Source organism: Oncorhynchus mykiss, chromosome 10 (genome assembly GCF_013265735.2).
Source record: "Oncorhynchus mykiss isolate Arlee chromosome 10, USDA_OmykA_1.1, whole genome shotgun sequence".
Taxonomy (NCBI): Eukaryota; Metazoa; Chordata; class Actinopteri; order Salmoniformes; family Salmonidae; genus Oncorhynchus; species Oncorhynchus mykiss.
This window is the reverse complement of record NC_048574.1, coordinates 26,662,575-26,687,893: the sequence shown is the minus strand read 5'-3', so window position 1 is coordinate 26,687,893 and position 25,319 is coordinate 26,662,575. Positions and strand designations below refer to the sequence as shown.

The window sequence follows — 25,319 nt, the reverse complement described above, 5'->3', positions numbered from 1 at the left end:
ATGCAAATGATTATAGAGCATCTAAGAAAATATAGACAATTGCCATAAGTTGTTTTTGCACAAGCAACAAGTATAGGGATCAGAATGATTCAGGGTGTTCAAACAGAGGTGGGGTGAGGGGAAGAGGGGGAGGACGGGGCCCTTAGTGCCCATTGCATCTCCCCTGACCCAGACCTGGGGGTCCATGTGTGTGTGTGTGCGTGTGTGCGCGTATGTGTGTGTGTGTGTGTGTGCGTGCGTGTGTGTGTGTGTGTTTCTTTCATATTCTACCTTTTTTTCCCTCCTCTTCATTTTCTGGCAGACTGAAGGAATGTCTGGGTGCAGAGGGGATTGAGCCTTCACTCGTGGTGCACCATTCTGAAATGAGAGAGGGAAAAAAGAGGGAAAGAGGGAAAGTTAGAGACTAAACCACAGAAATGTAAACATGTCTGGAGCTAAAATAACTTAGCTTTCATTGAAAACACCCCTCTGTCACAAGCAGACTTCTGTGTGCTAGACCCTGTCCAAAACTGTCACCAAAGGCCAGTTTGTTCTGCAGAATGGTATTGTTTTGCAAATAAAAACACAAAAGTATTTTCCCTTTGAAACCTTAAACCTTGAAAACAGAGCGCTGAAGTGGATATTACAAAAATGATTATTATTATAGTGTGTTCTTGCATAATGTAAGATTTGTGATTATTACCATTATTACCATGTTTTTCAATGTTTGACAAATCATTATTTGTAGGCCTATCAATAATTGTGGTTATTTCAATGACAAAAGCCATGCATGTCAGTATGCAAAAATGCATTAAAATGTTTTTTTTTATATGTAAGTCACTGACATTTACATAAATTATTACAAATAATTTTGTGGTCATGTCTTATCATTGGGCCTTTGAATGTATCTTGCTTTTACTGCTGATTATCATTTCTACCACATCTCTGCTCTAAGAGACACTACTGTTTTAATAAAGGAGACCTCTCACCAGGAACCTGATGCTTGACCTCACATCGTGAGGGGGATTCTTTAAGCCTGGAGAGTTAGCAATTTGACACAATTCCTTTATCATTAAAGTCAATTAGCTCTGTCACATGTATTTTACTCCTCAGTTACGACTCTAGCTGCCGACCAACTCTCTCCCTCCCCCATCCATCCATCCAATCTCTCTCTGTCTCTTTCTCTCTCTCTCGCTCTCTCTCTTTCTCTCTCGTGCGCAGTTGTGTTTTGTGTGTGACTTGCCTCCATTCTCCAATACTTAGTAGTAGATGCAGTTTGGTTGCATTGAAGAGCAGTTCATTGAAACATCGTGGCAGCTTTAGTTTTTCTCACTGACAACGATTCGACGTTTCACGACCAAACCGTAAGTCCAAGCGTTATTATGAAAGCTTTTACAAAGAAAGTTGATGTATTAGGACATGTCGCTTTGCGCCGAAGCTGAGCTGGAAGCTAGCTGTTTAATATCAATGATTAAATTATTATGTTTGCTATCACAAATTTTTTATGAAAAAGTTTTTGTGAACTGAAGGAAGGGGTTGCATTGAGTATTCTCAATGATGATGCATGATGCTCTGAAGTGATGGTCCGTGAGTGACAGTTGACAGGTAGGATATTTTGGTCACTCCCGGATGAGAAGGCTACATTTATGGCAGACCTTTTAATCAAACCATTACAAAGCACAGGAAAGAAGGAAAGAAATTATAGAAATGGGTGATGCAATACTGACAAAAGTTGTTGTGTTGTGGTTATGGTAATTGTGAGCTAATAGTGTATAATTTTTTATCAACAATATGAATGATTGTTCACCACTTACTGTTTTATCCCACAGCCGTCCTTTTTGTTGTTTTGCCTTCTTACCTCTGTGTTTACATGTGTAGGCCCTATCTTTTTTACTTCTATTTTGTATAATTTTCTACTATTGTTTTCTGCTGACTTTATAAGTATCCTGTGGCCTACTATACAGAAACTATTGTCATTTTGCTGACACTTTTCTCCAAAGCGACTTAAACCACTGTCGCTATTGACATTGATTCAGTATATCACTGCACACTCTTGGCCAGGTCATTATTGTAAAAGACAATGTTCTCAATAATCTACCAGGATAAATGAATAATAATACTTTTCTTTAGTGTTAGTCTGAGACTCTTAAATATTAGTCTCATGCTCTCTGTTAATTGATCTATATTTATCCTGGATTGAAGGAAAGGGCCTTGCTTAATCTTGGAATGGGCTTGATCCAACCATGCTCCAACCATAGACATTACACATTAAGACAATTACATCTTTAATTTACCTGTTCAATAATGAGTTCAGTTAATCAGCTACTTTTATAATGAACACAATATAGTATTGACACACCTTTTGTAACTAAGCTTTCAGTGCCGAATCACAAATAATTAAATCAATTTAGAATTAAATCTACACAGTGATTTAAAAATGTTATCAACCGCTTATAAACCACCAAAAGGGTAGAACTAGCTCACCTGCTTTTACTCTATGATTTGACTACTACATGTTCAATGTTCTTTTGCAAAACATATTTAAAAAGGAATAGTTTCACCGTATTAAAATTACAGTTCAGGTCACGTAAGAGGGTGGACCTTAAAATGAGGGACAAATGTAAATAAATTAATATATTAAATAAGTAATAATCTTCTGAAATTACTTTGTCAAAGCAACAAAATAACTAGGGCTTTACAATGATGGTGATTTTGGGGTTAAGTGGGTTAAACATTTTGGGTTAAGTGAATCTTCCTAGAAGTCACAGAGGGTGCACAGAAGGACATGTCAAAATGCTGAATTTTAGCACCTAAGCAAGTCTTTATTCATAGAAAAAAAATCTGATTTATTGAATTCTCCATGTGGTCTATAGTAAAAGGCACTTCATTTAATATAACAGTCTTTTCAAATGCAATATTGGTACACAATTTCCACAATATCAAAGGGACGCAAAAGGCACTCTTTTCATGGAACGACCCAAAAAGCAACTTCTCTGGTTGAAAACATTGATATTTGTCAGAAACATTTATTCCAGTGCCAAAATTGACTAAACAGTATAAGTAGGATAATTTTGGTAATAAAGTCAGTATATTCCAAAACAGAGTTCTGACTGATGTTGTCATGACTTACATGAGGGTTGGGCTTGAATTACAATCATGCTCACTTGCCCAATAACACGGCATTGTACAGCTGCGAGGATTGCGCTCTATCCAATCATATCAGCGAACCTCCAGACAGTGAGACAGACCTGCCCAAAACGCAGCACCTCTGACTCTGACTTGTTTACATAAGACAACATATCGCCAGGGAGCCCATATGCTTTAGGGTGCACTAAGCAAGATTTGGTTGGGAGGCTCCCCCACCTCTCAGGCAAAACATTTTAGTGCCCCCCCCCCCCCCCCCCCTCTTGGCAGTGTATCATTTGTTTTGCAATGGTAAAGATAATTTCCTACAATTCTACACATTTTGTCATGAGGAGGATAAATAGTTTCAGGTTTAAAGCTAATTTCCTGCAGTTCTACACATTTTGCCTTGGCGCGGTGAGAAACTTTTCCAGTTTAAAACAAATTTCCTGCAATTCTACACATTTTACCATGACTTATGCCATGTTCATATGATATCTGAGCGAGTGACTAACAAAATCAATGGGGCCCCCTGGTGGTCAATGCTAGATTACCTTACCTAGCTATCAAAAAAATTGCACCTTGGCTATTCTACTTTTATAACTCTCAACAGTAAGTTGAGACCCCTGACTGAGTTCCTTTTTTAGGTCAGGCCCCCTAGCGGCCGAGGGGCCCTATAGCCTACTGTTATGTTGAAAGAACAAGGGGCGGACAAGAATTCAGCATTTTATGCTGAATAATTCCACCTCAGACATTTTATTCACACCAGCCCACTGTGCGCTCCGCCAACTCACCCCCCCCCCCCAAATCAGGAGTAATCATGGACGGATCCCAAATTATGACTAATCATCTTATAAAGTCATTCACAGTCTTTCTTAAGTATTATAAGTATAATAAATTGACTGCTGAGGTATTCAAGAAATAAGTTGTTTCATCTAATACGTCCAAGCAGGAATAAATTATTATTATTATTTTGATGTGCAACCTAATCCAGGGATTGTCATGAATTTTAGGTTGACAATTAGACTATAGTTGCTATATTTTACTGTCAAAATAGAACTCCAGAATTTCCAGAATGTTTTGTTTTGTTCAATATAGATGAATTACATACATCTTTATGCGCACTAACTAATATCATAGGCTTATTCATTTTGGTTTTAACAACTCAAAACACTTTAAATAGACAGCTAACTCTAAAAATAAAACCCACTGCGCGTAGCCAAGTATTCATCCAACAGTAAACGTAATGTCATAAAAACATTTTTTTTTAGTTGCAGGCTACTACCCACGAGACCTATAGGCCTATACCCTCACACGTGCCGCTCCATATCTCAAATATCAAATTACTTGGTTGTAAAATAGTTGCTATTGAACTGAATATTGAGAGTTAAGAAATATAAATTATACCCACAGAAAGCCGAGACCCTCCTCTCATCGGCAGGGACAAGGGATGAAGCTTCCAAAGCTCATCACAGCAGCAGGTCCCAGCAAGGGCACAGGATCAGGGGCAGAGCAGACACCTTCATTACAGGAGGATATTGCACTTTACTGTTTGACCAAATCATGGTTTTATCTGCCCAAAACATTTGAAGACACACTTTCAGTTTTTTACGATCTATGATCTTGGCTGTCTAACTGATGACAGAGACGAACTAGGTCTCTTTGCTGATGCCGCATTTGAATTTGAATGTGAGTTTGCGTGACATCAGCTCATTCTATCAGAAAACGATAGGTGAGCCAGCCATTGTCCACTGATCAGCCAAAGGCTAATTATAGATTAGTATAACAGAGAATTGCTCAAAATCTTAAAAAAAAAATCCTAACAGGCCCATGGGCCGCCGGCCATGTCACTTTTTCAATGTTTTATTTTTAAATAAAACATATTTTTGTGTGTGTCAATTTCAAACAGCCCACCCAACAAAAAAATGGTCCAGCCCATCTAGCATTTACCAGAATTGCCAGATGGCCAATCCACCCCTGGAAAGAACACTTGGCTCCCAAGCCACTGTTTTGGGCAAAATGAGAATTGATCCTATGCGCACTTGCATCCCAACTGCCACTTGTCAATATTCCAAATTTCAAAAACCATTCGCGAGCATCTTGTGACCCGCCACGACCTGTTTTGTAACATGATTCCCTATGAAACACTGCCAGACAGACACACACTCTGGTAATAGATAATGAGAAAGTTGTAACAACAAAATGTCACTGAAGCACACGTCACCACTTGCCAGTGACTTGATAAGATGATTTAGCTAATGTGGCCGGCCTGCCTGCTCAATGTGCATGCTAGCTAGTAGTAGATAGCTTCATTGACAAACACAGAGATGGAACAGCTAGCTAGTGATTTTGGGCACTGATAAACAGTGTGTAGCAGCTTGTGCTTCATTTACGATAGTTTGACAGCTTGCTGATGATTACGTTTTAGACGTTTTTAGAAATCAGTCCTGAGCGCAGCCAGCAGCAGTTGACTTGATACTGTTGACTTGATACTGTCTGCAGTGCACTGACTTTTTCATGCACATTTTTTTACTTCAGAAAACTGCACCAAACACCTCAGCTAGATGTAAAATTGTGAGACTAAGACCTCCTCGGCAAAATTCATTACAGATTTCTTGATTTATCTTAGATTAATTTGGACTATTTTGAGGAAGTGGTAGTGGCTATGTTGTTGCTACCGCGACTCAAGAGGGACAAACAACAGTAACTGCCAGGATACGATAAAGCGAACATAACACACCCACATTGAACCACACCCCCAAGACTCAAATACATTTTTACATAATGAGAAGCAGAAAAACACATGCGGAATCAGCCGCTCTTTCAAGCCCATTTGACAACACACACACGCACGCACGCACGCACACACACACACTCCTGACCATTATGCATAATTAAATCATTTACTGCTGTTTTGTAAGCTTATGTCTTGGTGATTTATGTGGTGGGGATCATTTTTGCAACATCTGGTTTGCTCCTCTATCGTATCAAAATTTAGATCACCATTCCAAAGGCAACATTTAACATTGGGTTGCCAGGTCTTTTCCAGCCCATTTGTCACATCTTCTGAGTTCGATTTTGGCTGAACATTTACCCAGCATAGTCTTTGTTTTTGTGTGAAAGAACTGATCCAATAATCCAACAAAGTGCACATGTTGGGAAAATATTCAATGTCGTTTTTTCATTTACACCTAATTCCAAATATGTTACTTTTCTTACCTGCCATTAAAATAACTCATTGTGAGAGGTGTTGATATCTTTTATCTGCCAAAATATTTCCTCCACTTCAAATGGAAAATCCATTGAAGCAGAGCCATCAGCATTCACAAAAGACATCATAATTTGCGGTTAATGTCATATCGATGCATTTAAAAAAATTGTATAAATGTTTATGTAAATTGTTATAGCCAGTCAATGGTTATTAATGATTTAAGCTTCACACATAATACTACATGTATGTGTACCATCCAGGGGTGGAATTAGGTAAAAATCACTCCAAGAACTCACCACTGTCAGGGCACCTGGCAGACAGCTTAACCAATCTAACCCCTGTTATGCTCCAGCCGCCCCAACCTCGATATTGAGTAACATATGAGTGAGTGGTTGGGCTGGTGATGGTGAGGAAGGTGTGATGCGAGTGTTGAGAGGTGTGGTGTGGCTGTGGTGATATTTAGTCCTCGTTGCCTGTGGGGCTGCTTTGACTCATATTGGCCCCCCAACACACCCTCTATCATTTAGTCTAGCCTAGCTCTTTCCTCACCTCAGCCACAGGCCTGTCTGGTCACCCACAAGCTGTGGCACAGTAGTGGAAAGGAAGGGTGCAGAGGACATGAGAGGGGCCCAGGATGGTCCTCATACATTAGAAATACAGTAATGATAGTGTGTATAAAAGGATTGAGTCTGTCTGGTTATGGGAATGCATTTACTGTCAGGGTTGTTGGTTCAATGTCACAGGGAGAGCGAGAGAGAAAGAGAGAAGCGGGAGAGAAAGAGAGACCCACTTTCTATCATTATACAGAGGAGATGTTATCGTCCTCTATCACTGGTATAGATTAACAATTGGTTAATAGGATAGACAGGCCTTAGCAGCCAATGTTAAATTACGAAGATCAGAACAAATACTGTAATGGCCGTTTTCATTGGGCTAAAGAATGAGCCAAACTTGTTGATGTTAAATGTTTCTTACGTGAATTATTTTTTTTTTTTGTCAGAATAGGAATATGGAAACGGTATTTCTTACAATTATAGCTTGAAGTGTCCTCTTCTGCTGAAGTGATGTGGGCTGGGTCTTCGCCACATCTTTGTGCTGAGCAGAGTAAAGGCAGTCTAAGGCCTTCTAGTCCTCACTGACACCACATCCTGTACTGTGTGTGTGTCTGTACTGTGTGTGTGCATGCATGCAAGTGTGTGTGTGTGTGTGTGTGTGTGTGTGTGTGTGTGTGTGTGTGTGTGTGTGTGTATGTGTATTGTGTGTGTGTGTGTGTGTGTGTGTGTGTGTGTGTGTGTGTGTGTGTGTGTGTGTGTGTGTGTGTGTGTGTGTGTGATTGTGTGTGTGTGTGTGCAAAAGAGAGTGAATTAAGGTACGGCTATGTTACAGAAAAAGAGCAGTAGAATCTTCAGAGTCACAGCCATACAGTAGTACAATGTGAATATCTGTATGTGTGTCAGTGTAGCTGTTTGAATGTGAACATGCACGTATATTTATGTGTGAAATGAAGAGCAGCAGTGTCGCAGCCGGCCACTGTGACACATTGCAGGCAGCTACAGTATAAAAGCGGAGGAATGACTCTGTACACGGCCATAAAGGCCAGGCCTGGCTGAACCACTAGGAAGGAATGACTTGCCCCTGCACAGACACAGCACAGGCATGGTTGGCTAATTGAAAACGTGTGTGTGTGTGACGTGTGTGTGTATGATTGAGTGTGAGTGCAGTGTGATCCTGTATGTGCATAAGTGTGAGCGAGACATCGCACAAGTATGAGTCTGTCTGTGCTCATGGCGATATGTTCACCAGTTGTTTTGCAACACCAACGTCCCTTACCCTGTACCCCTCTACCCCAGCTTCACCATCCACATGAACCAGGGCCAGTGCTTTTGTTTTTGTTCAGCAAGCTGCAATTTCTTCACCCAGAGACTGCAAATGAAACCATCCCGCAAATCTTCCATTATAGTTAGTAAAACCTAATTTTAGATATCCTGCTCAGCACATCGTCGTGGCTAATTGCTAGCATACTTGCAAGAGGGGGCCCGAGCCATTACGAGGGCAGTGGCTGTGCCGAGGGTGTGACGTGCTCGGGGGCCATGGTAAACCATGGTAAAGAGGTGCTTTATGGGCTGCCCCTCGCCCGTTAAAAACCTTTTATCACGTGGTAAACTTGCTGGACCACACGAGTGTACACTGAGCTTACCGGTCAACTCAGTAACCACAGGACTGATGGTCATCTTAATATGTATTTGTGTTTTTATTTATTATGCCAAGGCAGCAGCTACTCTTCCTGGGGTCCAGCAAAATAAAGGCAGTTACACATTTTTTACAACAATACAATAAATTCACAACAGATTTCACAACATATTAAGTGTGTGCCCTCAGGCCCCTACTCTACTACCACATATCGACAACACAAAATCCATGTGTACATGTGTGTATAGTGTGTATTGTATTGTGTGTTTGCATGCATGTGTCTGTGTTTATGTTTGTGTTGCTTCACAGTCCCTGCTGTTCCATATTTGTATCTGTTTTTTAAATCTAATTTTACTACTTGCATGAGTTACTTGATGTGGAATAGAGTTCCATGTAGTCATGGCTCTATCTAGTACTGTGCGCCTCCCATAGTCTGTTCTGGACTTGGGGACTGTGAAGAGACCTCTGGTAGCATGTCTTGTGGGGTATACATGGGTGTCCTAGCTGTGTGCTAGTAGTCAAACCAAATCAAATCAAATTGATTTATATAGCCCTTCGTACATCAGCTGATATCTCAAAGCGCTGTACAGAAACCCAGCCTAAAACCCCAAACAGCAAGCAATGCAGGTGCAGAAGCACGGTGGCTAGGAAAAACTCCCATGTAGTCTAAACAGACAGCTCGGTGCATTCAGCATGTTAATACCTCTCACAAATACGAGTAGTGATGAAGTCAATCTCTCCTCCACTTTGAGCCAGGAGAGATTAACATGCATATTATTAATGTTAGCTCTCTGTGTACATCCAAATGCCAGCCGTGCTTCCCTGTTCTGAGCCAATTGCAATTTTCCTAAGTCCCTCTTTGTGGCACCTGATCACATGACTGAACAGCAGTCCAGGTGCGACAAAACTAGGGCCTGTAGGACCTGCCTTGTTGATAAAAAGGCAGAGCATCGCTTTATAATGGACATACTTCAGCCAATCTTAGCTACTGTTGTATCAACATCTTTTGACCATGACAGTTTACAATCCAGGGTTACTCCAAGCAGTATCTTCATCTCAACAGCTCAATTTCTACATTATATATTACAATATTTAGTTGAGGTTTATGCTTTAGTGAATGATTTGTCTCAAATACAATGCTTTTAGTTTTTGAAATATTTAGGACTAACTTATTCCTTGCCACCCATTCTGAAACTTACTGCAGCTCTTTGTTAAGTGTTGCAGTCGTTTCAGTCGCTGTGGTAGCTGATGTGTATAGTGTTGAGTCATCCGCATACATAGACACATAGACGCTTTACTGGCACGTCGTTAGTAAATATTTAAAAAGTAAGGGGCCTAGACAGCTGCCCTGGGGAATTCCTGATTCTACCTGGATTTCCATTAAACAACACTCTCTGTGTTCTGTTAGACAAGTAACTCTTTATCCACAATATAGCAGGGGGTGAAAAAGCCATAACACATGTGTTTTTCCAGCAACAGATCGATAATGTCAACAGCAGCACTGAAGTCTAACAAAACACTCCCCACAATCATTTTATCATCAATTTCTCTCAGCCAATCATCAGTAATTTAAACAGCTACACCTCCACCTTTGGCATTTCGGTCATTTCTGTAGATCAAAGTGAGTTTCAGAGATTGTCAGAATATGAATGTCATCTGTTACTAGCAAATTATTGATTTCATGAACCTTGTTTCTTAAGCAACAAATGTTAATGTGGGCTATTTTTAACACTTTTCTGGGATGCTTGATTGTTTTTCTTTCTTTACAGGGAAGCTTAGCAGAGGTAGACATGCTCGGGTTATTTATGCACACAGTGAACTTCCTGCTAGGGCACACCACCTCAGTTCTAACAGTATAACCTTGGTTAATAGGCATATGATTACTGCATACAATAGGTGTAGGATCAGCAGAGGCAGTAAGAGGGACATCAATTAGGTTACTTACATGGTGTCTTCCAACACCCCTGGGATAATGTACATTTGCTGAAGCATTCTTACAACTCAGCGACACAATGGTAGCGATTAAATGAGCTGGGCTTGGGTCATTAAATAGTCATTGTCTCAACACAGCCTTACATGATTTGGGTGGGTCCCAACCTCCTTATAATACAAGCTTTGTTTCCAGAAGGTATCAAAATTGTCAATAAATGTTACACCCACAGAGCTGCAATAGTCTCATAGCCAGTTATAGAGGGATAAAAAGTCTGCTGAACCGTTCAATGCCACGAGGGCAGAGGGGGGCCAGATATTATGGGGCGTTTGTTGGTGTCAAGTAGTGACCCAATAATTTATTTAAAATCCATCTTCAGATGTTCTGAGCTGCCGTTCATAATGTCATTCAACCCCACATGAACCATAACAGTATCAGCCCCCGGTGACTGACTCACAGCCCCGGAGAGCAACTTGGTGATATCCTGAACTTTTGCCCCAGGAAAACAAAAAGTGTTTGCCCCAGGTACAGATACAGTGGGGAGAACAAGTATTTGATACACTGCCGATTTAGCAGGTTTTCCTACATACAAAGCATTTAGAGGTCTGTAATTTTTATCATAGGTACACTTCAACTGTGAGAGACGGAATCTAAAACAAAAATCCAGAAAATCACATAGATTTTTAAGTAATTAATTTGCATTTTATTGCCCTTACCATTTTTTATTGCCCTTACCAGCGCCTCTACAACTGTGTTGTTGTCTGTCTCTCATTGAATGTGAAGCGCGAGAGAGAAGTGCAGGGGGGCGGGTGATGGCTGGGTCGGTTGTCCGTGGCAGGTCGCCGGCTGTTCCTAGCTACGCACTGGCCCGTCTGCGTGTTAGCGTTCCTAGCTACACACCGGGCCCGGCTGTGCTTGACACAGCCTCTCAGAGTTGTGTCGGGCATGTCCCCGGTGTCTGTAGTCGTGGGGGATACAAAACATACAGTTACATCATGTACTGGCCAACAACTGGAGTCACACTCACACGCTGGAAATAAGCACTTTCCTTTAGTAGTTTTATAAAGAGCGTTGTATGAATTGAGCTCTGGTTATTCAGGTACTAAAGCGTCCGGGGTGAAAAAGTTGAATGAAAGAAGTTGAGCGAGGAAAAAAACTCATGATTATTAAAAGTAAAAAACAAAAAGTTTGGCAGGTAGCCAAGTTGCAACAAACAGCACAGCCGCACGACAACGCGGAAGTGTGACGTTTTCCCACTGTGAACAGAGATGTGGTTTTGCAAAGCAGGAGCAAAACAAGAGGGTCACCTTAATGACAGCACTGACTGTCATTTTAATGAGCGGTTGATGTCAATAGTTTAGACCCCAAAACCAACCCATTGACTCATCTTGAATGAGTTTCCGTAAAGGTATTGTTACTTTGGCCCTGTTTTTCAGCAGTGGTATGGTGTAGATGGTGATTTGAGTTTGTGATTTGAAACACTTTGTTAGCATAATCATCACCATTCTCATAGTGGAAGTATAAATAGTCTCCACTAGACAAACAAGTAAAATAAATCAATGTTGGGACCACAGACAAAACGATGAATGGCTTGCAATGATGTAGACTATTCAGCCTACTCAGGGCTATTCAGACAAGTTCATATACTGTACGGTATATCACAACATAGAGATTAAGTTGGTTTCCACTCATATGGAAAATACAATTTGGCAGCGAAGAGAATGTAGTACATGGAAATGTACAGAGCTGATTTACTGTAGAAGTGAAAGTTCAGTCAGATATGAGTAATCTACTTTGCTGGAATATACTGAGTGAGTGAGTGAGTGAGTGAGAGAGAGAGGAGGAGAGCTCACCCCACCTGCAAGTAATCACCTCCTTTCACAGCAGGGTCTCTCTCTCTTTCTCTCTCTCCCTCCTCTGTAGTGGACATGTTCTATTGGATCGGTAGGGAAGTACAAAGACATGCCGCCTGTCATCAAGCCGCCTGCTACTACCCGAGAACCAGGTTTCTTAAGGGGAATGATACGAGAGAATATCCCATATTATATTGTAGCCGTAACTAGGGTGGTCCTTTACCTGTACCATTTTTTGATTGTCCCATAGAAATAAATATATAAATATACACATGCATACATGCATACTAATAAACATGTGTTTATTAGTAATGAGGGGACAAATCGATACCGTTACATATCGGGAAAGTATTTTTGACGATATATCAATCGTGTCGTTTTGACAAAAGCACAATATTATTTTTGCACTATTTGGTTGTACCTGCACCAAAACTATAGTATTTTTCCATCATAACAATTTTTTCAGCACTTTTATTTCTATGACTGATTAAAACTATTTTTCCCTGGCTCTCTCTTGTCCCTTTGCAGCAGACATATGGTGAGCAATATGTTTGGAATTGAGTGGCAATACATATAGAATTGGCACCTAAGTATTGTGATGATATTGTATCGTGAGGTCCCTGGTAATGCCAAGCCCTAGCGTTTATGTTCTCAACTTACTTCAATATGAGTCATTGTATTGGGGTTATGTGTGTATATTTATTTGGCAGAATTTTACTCTGCATAAGGCACCTTGACTCTTGTATTCAAAACACAGATTTGATTTGACATGTGATGGCAAAAAGCATGTGGATTTGTGTGTGCACTTATTTTCAATCAGCCATTCATTCACATTGCATTAGTTTTCCCAAAGCCCATTTTTCAATGTAAAGTGTCACAGTGTTCACGCTTTTCTTCATGTGACATATAATACCTTAATACCTCTTTAGTGGTATTAAGTATTTATGCTGTTTTCTTGTTTCTCCCTCTCAGCAGCATACTGACACTGTTACATTTAAAATGAAAGAGGTTTGTGGTTAGTTGGGAAGGCTGAATAATTTGCCGCACTGATCTAGAAATATCCAGCGCATGCATAGGTGGACTCAAAGCAATGATATTGTTACAGCTTTACATGAAGCCTTGAATGCAGTTATTTTACCCCAGGCTTAAATTCCACCATCCCAGCTATACTCATAGAATTGATACAGATTCTCTGTACATGACCAGATTGTCTGTGTATTGGTTTAATTTCTGTGAAGCTATGCACACAGAGGCAGACAGCCAGCCTGACAGACAGACAGAGGATGACAGACAAACACACAGACACAAAGACAAAGAGCCAGCAAGCTAGCCAGATGGTTGGATGGATGCATGGATGGATTTATGGTGAGCTCTATTAGAAATGTATACGAAGCCAATCATTGAAAATGTTCTACCAAGCAGTCGTTTTCCTATAGTTGAAAGAGAGAATTAGTTTGTTAAGTGAAACTTATCGTAGTGTTAGCGGTCCACAGGGAGTGAGAAGACTGGATTACCCTTCTGTTTTTAGCCTATATGTGGAGAGTACCACAGAGACCATGAGGGCCACAGGCATGTATGGGGTTAGAATGCTATGCTTTATGGCTCCAGGCAGCCAGATGAGATGACGCTCACCATGCACTGTGAAAAGCTAAAAGAACCCAAAGTTATTGGTGCTCATTATACATTTGTTTAGATGTTGTGTTCACCAGATAGGCCTGTGCTATTCTAAGCATAGAAGTGGAGACAGACCATCCTTGAGGAAAGTGAGATAGATGACATGGACTATATCTGCAGATATAGACATCAACAGGCATACTATATAATAATATACTGTATCTTTTAGTGACATAAAAATATCGCTAAAGTTACATATGGGGATATTATTTTTTTACGATGTATCTTACCGTTTTGACTATCGCATTATTATTTTTGCGGTAGTTGGCTGTACTTGCAATAAAACTCCAGTATTTTTCTTTCATAACTTGTTCTCCATCTTCTTTTCAAATAGGGAGCAAATTTTATTGCAGAACTTTTATTTCCATGACTGATCAAAACTTGTTTTCTCATGCTCTCTCTTGTCCCTCTGCAGCAGACATATGGTGAGCAATATGTTCAGAACATTTAATTGCAATAAATCCCAGTATTGAATCGCAATGCATATCGTATTGGCATCTAAGTATCATAATAATATCGTATCGTGAGGTCCCTGGCAATTCCCAGCCCTAGTATCTTTCGAAAGAATATTGTAGTAGTATTTTGTCAGCAAACATTTAGGGTGGTGTCTTTTCCTAGACAGTGCTCATATAGCGCTTGTAAGTAAGTTATGTTGATGCCTTGCACTTATAGCTTTGCACCTTCATCATGTGGTAAAAACAACAGCACAACAGTGAGCAATGAGGCAACATTTCTGACAGGCAAATCGCTAGACCAAAGTGTGTCTGTGTGTGTGTGTGTCTGCGTCTGTGTCTGTCCGTGTCTCTGTGTGTGCGAGCCAACCTTTCTCCACAACCATATGTGCCTAATTTGCTGAAAATATGCTAAGTAGTGTAATTCTTTAAGGACTATTAGAGCAAGGCTGATAAGACCACCCACTCTACTGCTTTGGGTGGCTTTACCCTGCAGTGCTGGAGTATGCTGAAACAGTATTCCTTCAATAAGTATTGTTTTATTGCAGTACTCAATGCAAAGACACAGTTCACCTCACAAAGACATACAGTGCCTTGCGAAAGTATTCGGCCCCCTTGAACTTTGTGACCTTTTGCCACATTTCAGGCTTCAAACATAAAGATATAAAACTGTATTTTTTTGTGAAGAATCAACAACAAGTGGGACACAATCATGAAGTGGAACGACATTTATTGGATATTTCAAACTTTTTTAACAAATCAAAAACTGAAAAATTGGGCGTGCAAAATTATTCAGCCCCTTAAGTTAATACTTTGTAGCGCCACCTTTTGCTGCGATTACAGCTGTAAGTCGCTTGGGGTATGTCTCTATCAGTTTTGCACATCGAGAGACTGACATTTTTTCCCATTCCTCCTTGCAAAACAGCTCGAGCTCAGTGAGGTTGGATGGAGAGCATTTGTGAACAGCAGTTTTCAGTTCTTTCCACAGATTCTCGATTGGATTCAGGTCTGGACTTTGACTTGGCCATTCTAACACCTGGATATGTTTATTTTTGAACCATTCCATTGTAGATTTTGCTTTATGTTTTGGATCATTGTCTTGTTGGAAGACAAATCTCCGTCCCAGTCTCATGTCTTTTGCAGACTCCATCAGGTTTTCTTCCAGAATGGTCCTGTATTTGGCTCCATCCATCTTCCCATCAATTTTAACCATCTTCCCTGTCCCTGCTGAAGAAAAGCAGGCCCAAACCATGATGCTGCCACCACCATGTTTGACAGTGGGTATGGTGTGTTCAGGGTGATGAGCTGTGTTGCTTTTACGCCAAACATAACGTTTTGCATTGTTGCCAAAAAGTTAAATTTTGGTTTCATCTGACCAGAGCACCTTCTTCCACATGTTTGGTGTGTCTCCCAGGTGGCTTGTGGCAAACTTTAAACAACACTTTTTATGGATATCTTTAAGAAATGGTTTTCTTCTTGCCACTCTTCCATAAAGGCCAGATTTGTGCAATATACGACTGATTGTTGTCCTATGGACAGAGTCTCCCACCTCAGCTGTAGATCTCTACAGTTCATCCAGAGTGATCATGGGCCTCTTGGCTGCATCTCTGATCAGTCTTCTCCTTGTATGAGCTGAAAGTTTAGAGGGACGGCCAGGTCTTGGTATATTTGCAGTGGTCTGATACTCCTTCCATTTCAATATTATCGCTTGCACAGTGCTCCTTGGGATGTTTAAAGCTTGGGAAATATTTTTGTATCCAAATCCGGCTTTAAACTTCTTCACAACAGTATCTCGGACCTGCCTGGTGTGTTCCTTGTTCTTCATGATGCTCTCTGCGCTTTTGACGGACCTCTAAGACTATCACAGTGCAGGTGCATTTATACGGAGACTTGATTACACACAGGTGGATTGTATTTATCATCATTAGTCATTTAGGTCAACATTGGATCATTCAGAGATCCTCACTAAACTTCTGGAGAGAGTTTGCTGCACTGAAAGTAAAGCGGCTGAATAATTTTGCACACCCAATTTTTCAGTTTTTGATTTGTTAAAAAAGTTTGAAATATCCAATAAATTCCGTTCCACTTCATGATTGTGTCCCACTTGTTGTTGATTCTTCACAAAAAAATACAGTTTAATATCTTTATGTTTGAAGCCTGAAATGTGGCAAAAGGTCGCAAAGTTCAAGGGGGCCGAATACTTTCGCAAGGCACTGTAGTTCACAACACACTCTCCAATATCTCATTGTTTGAAATTCATTATTTCGTTTTGTTTAACTGCAAACCAACACAGTCAGTTAGCCATGCAGCACAGCCACACACTGAGGTGTTGTGGCCATTATAGAGAAGTATGATGAGATAAAATATTAATTAGATACAGATGACTGAAAATGCTTGAGGTCGCTGATCCAGATCTGTGCTTTTTTCCCTTTCTTTCAGAGGAAGTATAAATTATTTAGGTTGTGCAAATTGCATTTTATGTGAGTGTGGGTGGGTTCCTCACTAAATGCCTTTAAATGGGTTTTAAAATAGCCAAAGATAGGTTGCGTGGGAGTCTGGGAGAGGTGATCGGGCACATTCTGTTGTTTTCCAACTGATGTGACATTAAATGGTGGAGTTTGTGGTCTCTGTAACCTAATGATGGCACCACTGAGATGGATTGGGACAGATGATGTCAGTATGGCCAGCACTCCATGTCCTTTAGCTTTGGTTGTTAATATAACAGGCTGATTCTGAGGTTGTATTTACAACACACAGTGTCATCAGCAGCACCACAGCTAATCAAAATATACACCAATTATATTATAAGGTACTCCATTTCAGGGAATTTGGGAATTTTTAATCCACATTGCTGATTTATCATGTCCGTCGACGTCAAGGACAAATGAGCTATCAAAGCTGTTGTCATACTTTTTGTGGACATTGATATGGATTTAGATAACAGCGATAATATATTGGTTAAAGAGTCAGGCCGGCCTTTAATTTGTATTAAATTAAGGAAAATAGGCCATACCAACCAAGTCAATTTGTTGACCAAGCAGTCCCCCGCTTGTTACGTTTCTTACCCCCATACCTTTTCAATTTAGTGCTTACTCAGAAATCTAAACCTGAGCCACTTTAAAATCCATTACTCGGCCGTGATGTCACTCGCCACTCTTTTCCTCGCCTGGGGCGTTTTTAAATCTCTGGAAAGTTTTATTTTAGTCAAAGAAAACGGGATAATTATAAGTGCTCTGGCTGAAATGACATGCCACTTGCTGCAGTAGCAGCACAGCACTACTTTTCCCCAGGGTCTGCCTGTCACTCACTAAACCTAGGGCCACATGTGCTGGGGGGGGGGAGTGTGTGTGTGTGTGTGTCTCTCGGTTGGGGGTCCCCACTAGAAACATCACCAGAATGAGAGGGGTAAGGAGTTAGAGGCTCAGTCAATGAGAGGCACTATGTGTTTTAATCTTAGTGCCATGGTCTATTGAGACGTCCTAATCATGAGCAAAATACCTAGATGTCCAGATGAGAAACTGTGAAAGATTTGAGGAAAACTGTGAGAGTCTATTGTAATGATGGCTGAATGGTCATTGCTAATATATCATTAAGCACGGTTCTGGGCGATACTAGAGACAGATAATGTTGGGTCGAATGTAACACTAGGTCTTTACAGTTTCTGCCCAGAAAACTTGCTATGAAAGAGATTATTGGCTGATACCAATATCATGTTTCTTATAGGCCATCACCAACTATATAATTGTGTAAGTGTGTGTGTATGTGTATGTGTGTGCTACGTTTGCTGTGGTGGCTGTCCTCGTGGGTGTTCTGGAATGTGTTGGAGTGTTCTCTGTGTTCTCTGTGTGCCGTGGCTCCATGCTCAGTGTGTGCTGTTATGATAAGTGTGTGTGCTTTGGCATATATGTGTGTGATGATAAATCGGCACTCCGGTTGCCTTTGGTTCCCCACAGGGTATCAAAGTACTACAGACAGTAGGGCAACAGAGTGAGTGGGAGGCCACTATGGTCGGACGAAATGGGTATGATGTCACCAGGCCTCTAGGCCATCGTCGTAGCAACACCTACCTTTAATCCAAGCTCCACTGGTGCCTGTCCCAGTGTGCCTCAGAAAAAGAAAAAGAAAGATGCACACATTCTTTGGGTAAGATGTTTTTTTATATAAATAATAACCTAGGAGCTGCTTAAACTGCCTGCCCCCCCACCCCCCCCCCCCCACCCACACAAACACACACACTCACTCTTGGGGCGAGATGTTTTTTTCTAGAAATAATCTACATGTAGTGTAATTGTTGGAGGTAAGTGGCATTAGGGTAGCACAATATGCTGCGATTGCGATTTGACTTGTGATATACACTGAGTGTATAAAACATTGGGAAAAGCTGCTCTTTCTATGACATAGACTGACCAGGTGAATCCAGATGAAAGCTATGATCCCTTATTGATGTCACTTGTTAAATCTACTTCAATCAGAGACAGGTTAAAGAAGGATTTTTAAGCCTTGAGACAATTAAGACGTGTGCCATTCATAGGGTGAGGGGCAAGATAAAAGAGGGGCAAGACAAAATATTTAAGTGTCTTTGAACACTGTCGTGACTTGATTTTAACATTTATTTGAAGAATTATATATCTAATTAACTAACTATGTTTAATTGTTACCCAACTCAATTAATCAAGTAACAATTAACTCATTAGGATCTGTGGCACCACGAGAACAGATCTGAAAGAGTTACCATCTCCCGAATTAAACTCTAAAAGGTCTTTACCTATCACAGTCAATTTATTAATCATAACCTCGTATCATATCACCATTCTGAACAGTTGTAACCTCCTTGCATCTGCAAAAACCCGCGCCTTACTTATGAGTCAGTACTACACAAATTGGTTTAATTATTTATTTACTAGCTAATTAAATGGGAACTAAGGATAAACATACACACTCTGCACTATTTATTGATTGGAGATGTAATACTCTAAAAACAGGTCCCTAGCAGAATGACAACAACGTGGCTTCTTGTTAACCTTTCTGGGAACGGTGCTAGCCCTAGCGGAACACGTGGCCTACAGCCAGTGAAATTGCAGGGCGCCAAATTCAAACAACAGAAATCTCAGAATTAAAATTCCTCATTTTAAAGATAAACTTCTTGTTAATCCAACCACAGTGTCCGATTTCAAAAAGGCTTTACGGCGAAAGCACTCCATGCGATTATGTTAGGACAGCGCCTAGCCACAAAAACCATACAGACATTTTCCAGCTAAGGAGAGGTGTCACAAAAGTCAGAAATAGTGTTAAAATGAATCACTAACCTTTGATGATCTCATCTGGTAGCACTCCCAGGACTCCATGTTACACAATAAATGTTTGTTTTGTTCGATAAAGTTAATCTTTATGTCCAAAACTCCCCGTTTAAATTGGCGCGTTACGTTCAGTAATGCATTGTCTCAAACAAAAATCCGGTGAAATTGCAGAGAGCCAAATCAAATTACAGAAATACTCATCATAAACATTGATGATAGATACAAGTGTTATACATAGGCTTAATGATTAACTTCTTGTTAATCCAGCCGCTGTGTTAGATTTCAAAAAGGCTTTATGGCAAAAGCACACCATGCGATTATGTTAGGACAGCGCCTAGCCACAAAACCATACAGACATTTTCCAGGCAAGGAGAGGCGTCACAAAGTCAGAAATAGCGTTAAAATTAATCACTCTTTGATGATCTTCATCTTGTGGCACTCACAGGACTCCATGTTGCACAATAAACGTTTGTTTTGTTCGATAAAGTTCATCTTTATGTCCAAAAACCTCCTTTTTGTTCGCACGTTTAGTTAAGTAATCCATATGCACAAAGCGCTTGCACAACATCCAGACGAAAAGTCTAAAAAGTTCCATTAAAGTTCGTAGAAACATGTCAAACGATGTCTATAATTAATCCTTAGGATGTTTATATCATAAATATTTAATATTATTTCAATCGGACAACAGCGTTGACAATAGAAAAGAAAGATAACCAACGGCTCGCTCATGGCCACGCTCGATAAACAACTCATGGCTTTCAGCTGAGCCACTTACTCTGAGTGGTCTTATTCTCTTCCCTTTCACAATAGAAGCCTGAAACAACTTCTAAAGACTGTTGACATCTACTGGAAGCCTTAGGAAGTGCAATCTGCCTTAGGAAGTGCAGTTGATTTCTTCAAACCAAGCTGCTTACCTATTGCAGATTCAGTCTTCCCAGCCTGGTGCAGGTCTACAATTTTGTTTCTGGTGTCCTTTGACAGCTCTTTGGTCTTGGCCATAGTGGAGTTTGGAGTGTGACTTTTTGAGGTTGTGGACAGGTGTCTTTTATACTGATAACAAGTTCAAACAGGTGCCATTAATACGGGTAACAAGTGGAGGACAGAGGAGCCTCTTAAAGAAGAAGTTACAGGTCTGTGAGAGCCAGAAATCTTGCTTGTTTGTAGGTGACCAAATACTTATTTTCCACCATAATTTGCAAATAAATTCATAAAAAATCCTACAATGTGATTTTCTGATTTTTTTCCCCTCATTTTGTCTGTCATAGTTGAAGTGTACCTATGATGAAAATTACAGGCCTCTCTCATCTTTTTAAGTGGGAGAACTTGCACAATTGGTGGCTGACTAAATACTTTTTGCCCCACTGTATATGCATATCCTAGCTTCTGGGCTTGAGTAACAGGCAGTTTACTCTGGGCATGCTTTTCATCCAAACTTCCCAATGCTGCCCCCTATCCCAAACAGGTTTTAAAGAAGAGATGGAGAGGGAAAGAGAGAGGGCTGGTATTCGGTGACTTGTCGTGGAGTTGATTGTCCATTTGCTCTTGAAGATGCTTCTTTGAAGATAGGCTAGCCAGCCGTATCGATGGTTCCCCAGTGGGGTGATGAATGTAGCGTAATACGGTGGTTTGAGCAGAATAACAGGATGGTCCTAAATTTGCTTTTGAAGATACTTTACTTAGGACAGCTAATCAGCCGTACCAGTGATTGTCCATGAGGTGTGTTTATCTTCTCCACCTCATGTTGAGATTCAATGTTCCAACCATTATAAACGTGCAGCTATAACTTCACATTTTTCTGGTCAAATGTGTTTTTTCTTAACCCATCCTTTATACCTTTTGCTTGAAAGGGTTGGTTCCGGCAGGCTGGCACGCTCCCTGATCTCACTCCGGGGCGGTGACTACTTACTGTGAAAAGTTATTGAAAAAAATTATCTCTTATAGCTTCTCACATCACATCCCTCTCTTAAAAAAACACTTTACTAATTTTCCATATTACATGCACAACATATAATATGGAAACTGTATATATGTAGTGGGTATACTTTCCAAGTTACAGTATTTCCTTTATAACATTTTTAATGACATCACAAAATAACAAACACAATTACATTAGTGTTCTATAGATCACCTCAGACCATTCTCCACGTTCTAAGTTCAAAATATTTCTCCAGTATTAGCTTTTAAAGTGTTAGCGGGTTTCAGCGGGAAAAAGGTCTGTTGAGACAAAGACATTCCATTGGTGAATTTGGAGAGGGAAAGCCTGGATCTTCTCCGTTGATTTACAACAGGACGTGAGTTGTTTATCCCCACTAGTTCTTGAGTGTGTCAAGTACTGCAACGCTGCAGTGTTTTTCATGCTCAAAAGTTTCCCATGTGTATCAAGCATGGTCCACCACCCAAAGGACCTCCAGCCAGCTTGTGGGAAACATTGGAGTCAACATGGGCCACCATCCCTGTGGAAAGTCCGTACCCCAAGGAATTGAGGCTGTTCTGAGGGTAAAAGGAAGGTGTTTAGGAAGGTGTTCCTAATGATTTTTACACTCATTGTAGATAAAAAAACTTGGGTGAACTGTTGAAATCATTCAAATAGAATTATTTATATTAAGAAGCAAAGAACAAAGCAACATTGTTCTTGTTTGGAACAATCTGTTGACTGCATTTGACCTAACAGAACAGCATGCAAACATAAAGTGAATCTAACAGCGTGGAGTAGGAACTGAACTGCTTGATTTACGGGGGCAGGGCTTGGTGTATGGGGTGAGCAGCCGCAAGAGGAGAGTGGGACGCCCTTACACATCTCAAATTTGCAGTTCGTTGTGTTGCTCTGGATGTCATTAGTTTCAATGGGGTCTGTCCGCAACAGAGTGGCATCTCAGTGCCCCCTTGTGTCCGAGGCTCCATAGGAAATAGATGGCGTATACTTTGAATTTTTTCAAACTCTGCTTGGTCTTCAGTCCGAAAATAGAACAGTGAGTTACCAAACCATAGTATGAGGTACTAGAAATTATTACCATTTTAATAATAATGTTGAATAATAGCAACAGTATCTTCAACTTAGCCTAGCTTTTAGCTAGCTAGTGCTAAGGTTAGCTGCTCTGTGTAAGCTAGCTTGACTTGCTAGAAAGTAAGAGATAGTAAAAGATACTAAAATACAACTAAAATAAAACATGTTTAATTATCACCTGAAACAGTATGCTTCTCCTTTCTTGAATTAAACATAGCGGGGAAATACTGAGTGAAAAGGAAATCGGTCCAGTTGTGTACATGCCGAGAGAGACGATAAACAGAGTAATCCATAAAAATGGATGTTACACGCAGTGTCGTTTCAAAATATTACATGCGATACAGTATGGATCTCTTGCGATATGAATATTACACATGTGAATATTGCAATTGTTATGTGAATTTGATTAATTGTGTGTGAGCTGTCCAGAAGCTGCTTAGCCTGCCTACCTCCTTCTCCTACACACACGCGCGCACACGCACACACACACACACACACACACACACACACACACACACACACACACACACGCACACACACACACACACACACACACACACACACACACACAGCCTATGATTAATAAGTAATTACAACCAGCTCAGCTCCCAGTGGCCACGGGGCCACTCGCTGTCTGTTCCCTGATGGCTCCCAGATGTGTCCTGTAGGACGGAGGAGAGGTGAGGAGAGCCCATAGAGAGTGGGAGACGTGCCTATCTCTCCAGCCCTACTGCTTAACCCTAATGGGCCACATATTATGACACAATAGGCCTTTACAGGCCTGACATTCATAGCGACAGTCAGTCGTGACCGTACAAGCTGTTAATTTCTGGAACTGTGGGGATCGCCAAATCGCTCTAAATGGAGGTCTCTGTCGAGAGTCGTTTCCCCAAGCCCGGGTTAGCGTTCATGCAGGGTCTCAGCAGTGTGTCGACTATGAGGGTCCTGCCAAGGCTAGACACCCTTTTTAACCGATGGGTGTTCTGTCCCCCAGTAGCTAGGGGATGCAAGCCATTACCATCATGATTAGAAGAGTCCCTATAATACACAATAATACAGTACATACACAAAGATATGTGTAATGAATGACAATATACCCATCTCTTTCTCACCCTCCCACCTCTCCCTCTCTCAGGTAGAAGGCTGTGTGTGCTGCTCGTGTCTCTGATGTCAGCCGGGGGTCATGATTCAGACTGGAACAGACCCTGCAGGCCCCACCAAAGTAAGTCCATTAGTCCAGACAACATCTCTACACTAAACCATGGCCATACTGCATTGGATCAGCTGTACCATGAAAATATTGCTTTTCATTTATTAGTAGAGAGTACTTGCCGAACCACATTGGACATATCCTGTGACTGAATCTGAGTCTCTTCCATTCATTTCGATACTGTGAATGGAGGATATACACAAGTGTATCAAAGCAGAGAAGTAGAGTGTGTAAGCAGTACCTACACTGTGTGTGTGTGTGTGCATGCATGTACAGTATGTGTGTGAGTGAGTAACTCCATGGCCTCTTCTGGGAATAATTGACCTGGACTGCTTTTCCAATCATCCTCCTCTCTCTCCATACCAGTGGATTAGAGTGGGCCAACTGTCTCCACCAGTGTTATGTCTGCTTCTGGTAAAGCCATGACAGTGTACTGTGTGACTGCTGGGCGTTAATTTTACTGCTACGTGGTAGCTGGCTGCAGAGACGCTTTTTTATCTCCTTAAATTCCTCTTCTCTCCTCAATAATATAGAGGACTGCCAGATGGGGGTCTCCCAAGGATCTTTTTCACAGGATAGGGTTTCATATCAGCCTAGAGAGTACTGCTCCAAAAGGAAATAGTCCAGAATTATAGCTTTTCATGGTCCAGTATTAGACAATGAAGCCTGAGGTTAACGTTTATTTTGTGGTAAAGTCTGCAGGTGTGGGCTCCCTATTACCCTCGCACCTGTGTGTAACGCTATTGTAACGTTATTGTAGAGGTATTTCAACACCTTTTGCCGTTTTAGGTTAGATCTGTGAATGCATTGCGTTGAGTCAATATTATGCTATCCATAAAGGGTGCAGCAGTGGATGACAAGGAGATGTCTTTAGGGGAAGCAATAGGGCCATTGTGGATTGCGCCAGTGTGATTATGAGGGTGGTCCCGGGGGTGGAGTACTTATTCATTGTAATAAAGGTCTAGAGCAGAATTTCATCTGTTTGGTTTGTTTGGACTGTTGAGTCTGCAGATTGCAGTCTACGGCGTTGTCTACATGTACTGTACCTCACAGATACACTCTTGACAAGTCTGTCATGCATGACCTAGGATTTGGTCATAACAAGTAACAACTTAATGACATGAAGACATGAATAAGTATAAGTTAAGTGTGATTTGATGTCCTCCATAGGTCTGTGCCTCATTATGGTGCTGAATGACAGTACACTGAAATAAATGAAGGTTATTAAATGGTTATTCCTTATCTCTTAAGGTTCCTGGAAGAATTCATGCCCAATAAAGTATCTTATCCAATAAATGTGGGCTTCTTGATGTGGCATCTACACTTCTTCAGAATTCTAAAAGTTTATTGAAATGTATGGAAACCTGCAGATGTCTCCATTTCAGTGTAACATTTC

General features: G+C 40.8%; 1 protein-coding gene across 4 annotated transcripts in view; it reads left to right on the top strand.

Annotated features, from left to right (window-relative positions):
• The first annotated feature begins 1,192 nt into the window (after positions 1–1,192).
• The window catches only part of LOC110533560 (ETS transcription factor ERG), a 78,313-nt gene continuing 54,186 nt past the window's right edge, over positions 1,193–25,319 (top strand). For 3 of the 4 annotated variants that reach the window (XM_036989973.1, XM_021617896.2, XM_021617894.2), the window contains exons 1-2: positions 1,193–1,343; positions 23,849–23,935. In XM_036989973.1, the coding sequence (XP_036845868.1) occupies positions 23,897–23,935 (39 nt within the window). In that variant the 5' untranslated portion in view covers positions 1,193–1,343; positions 23,849–23,896. The remainder of the gene's footprint in view (positions 1,344–23,848; positions 23,936–25,319) is intronic. The other variant, XM_021617897.2, reaches the window with a different exon arrangement.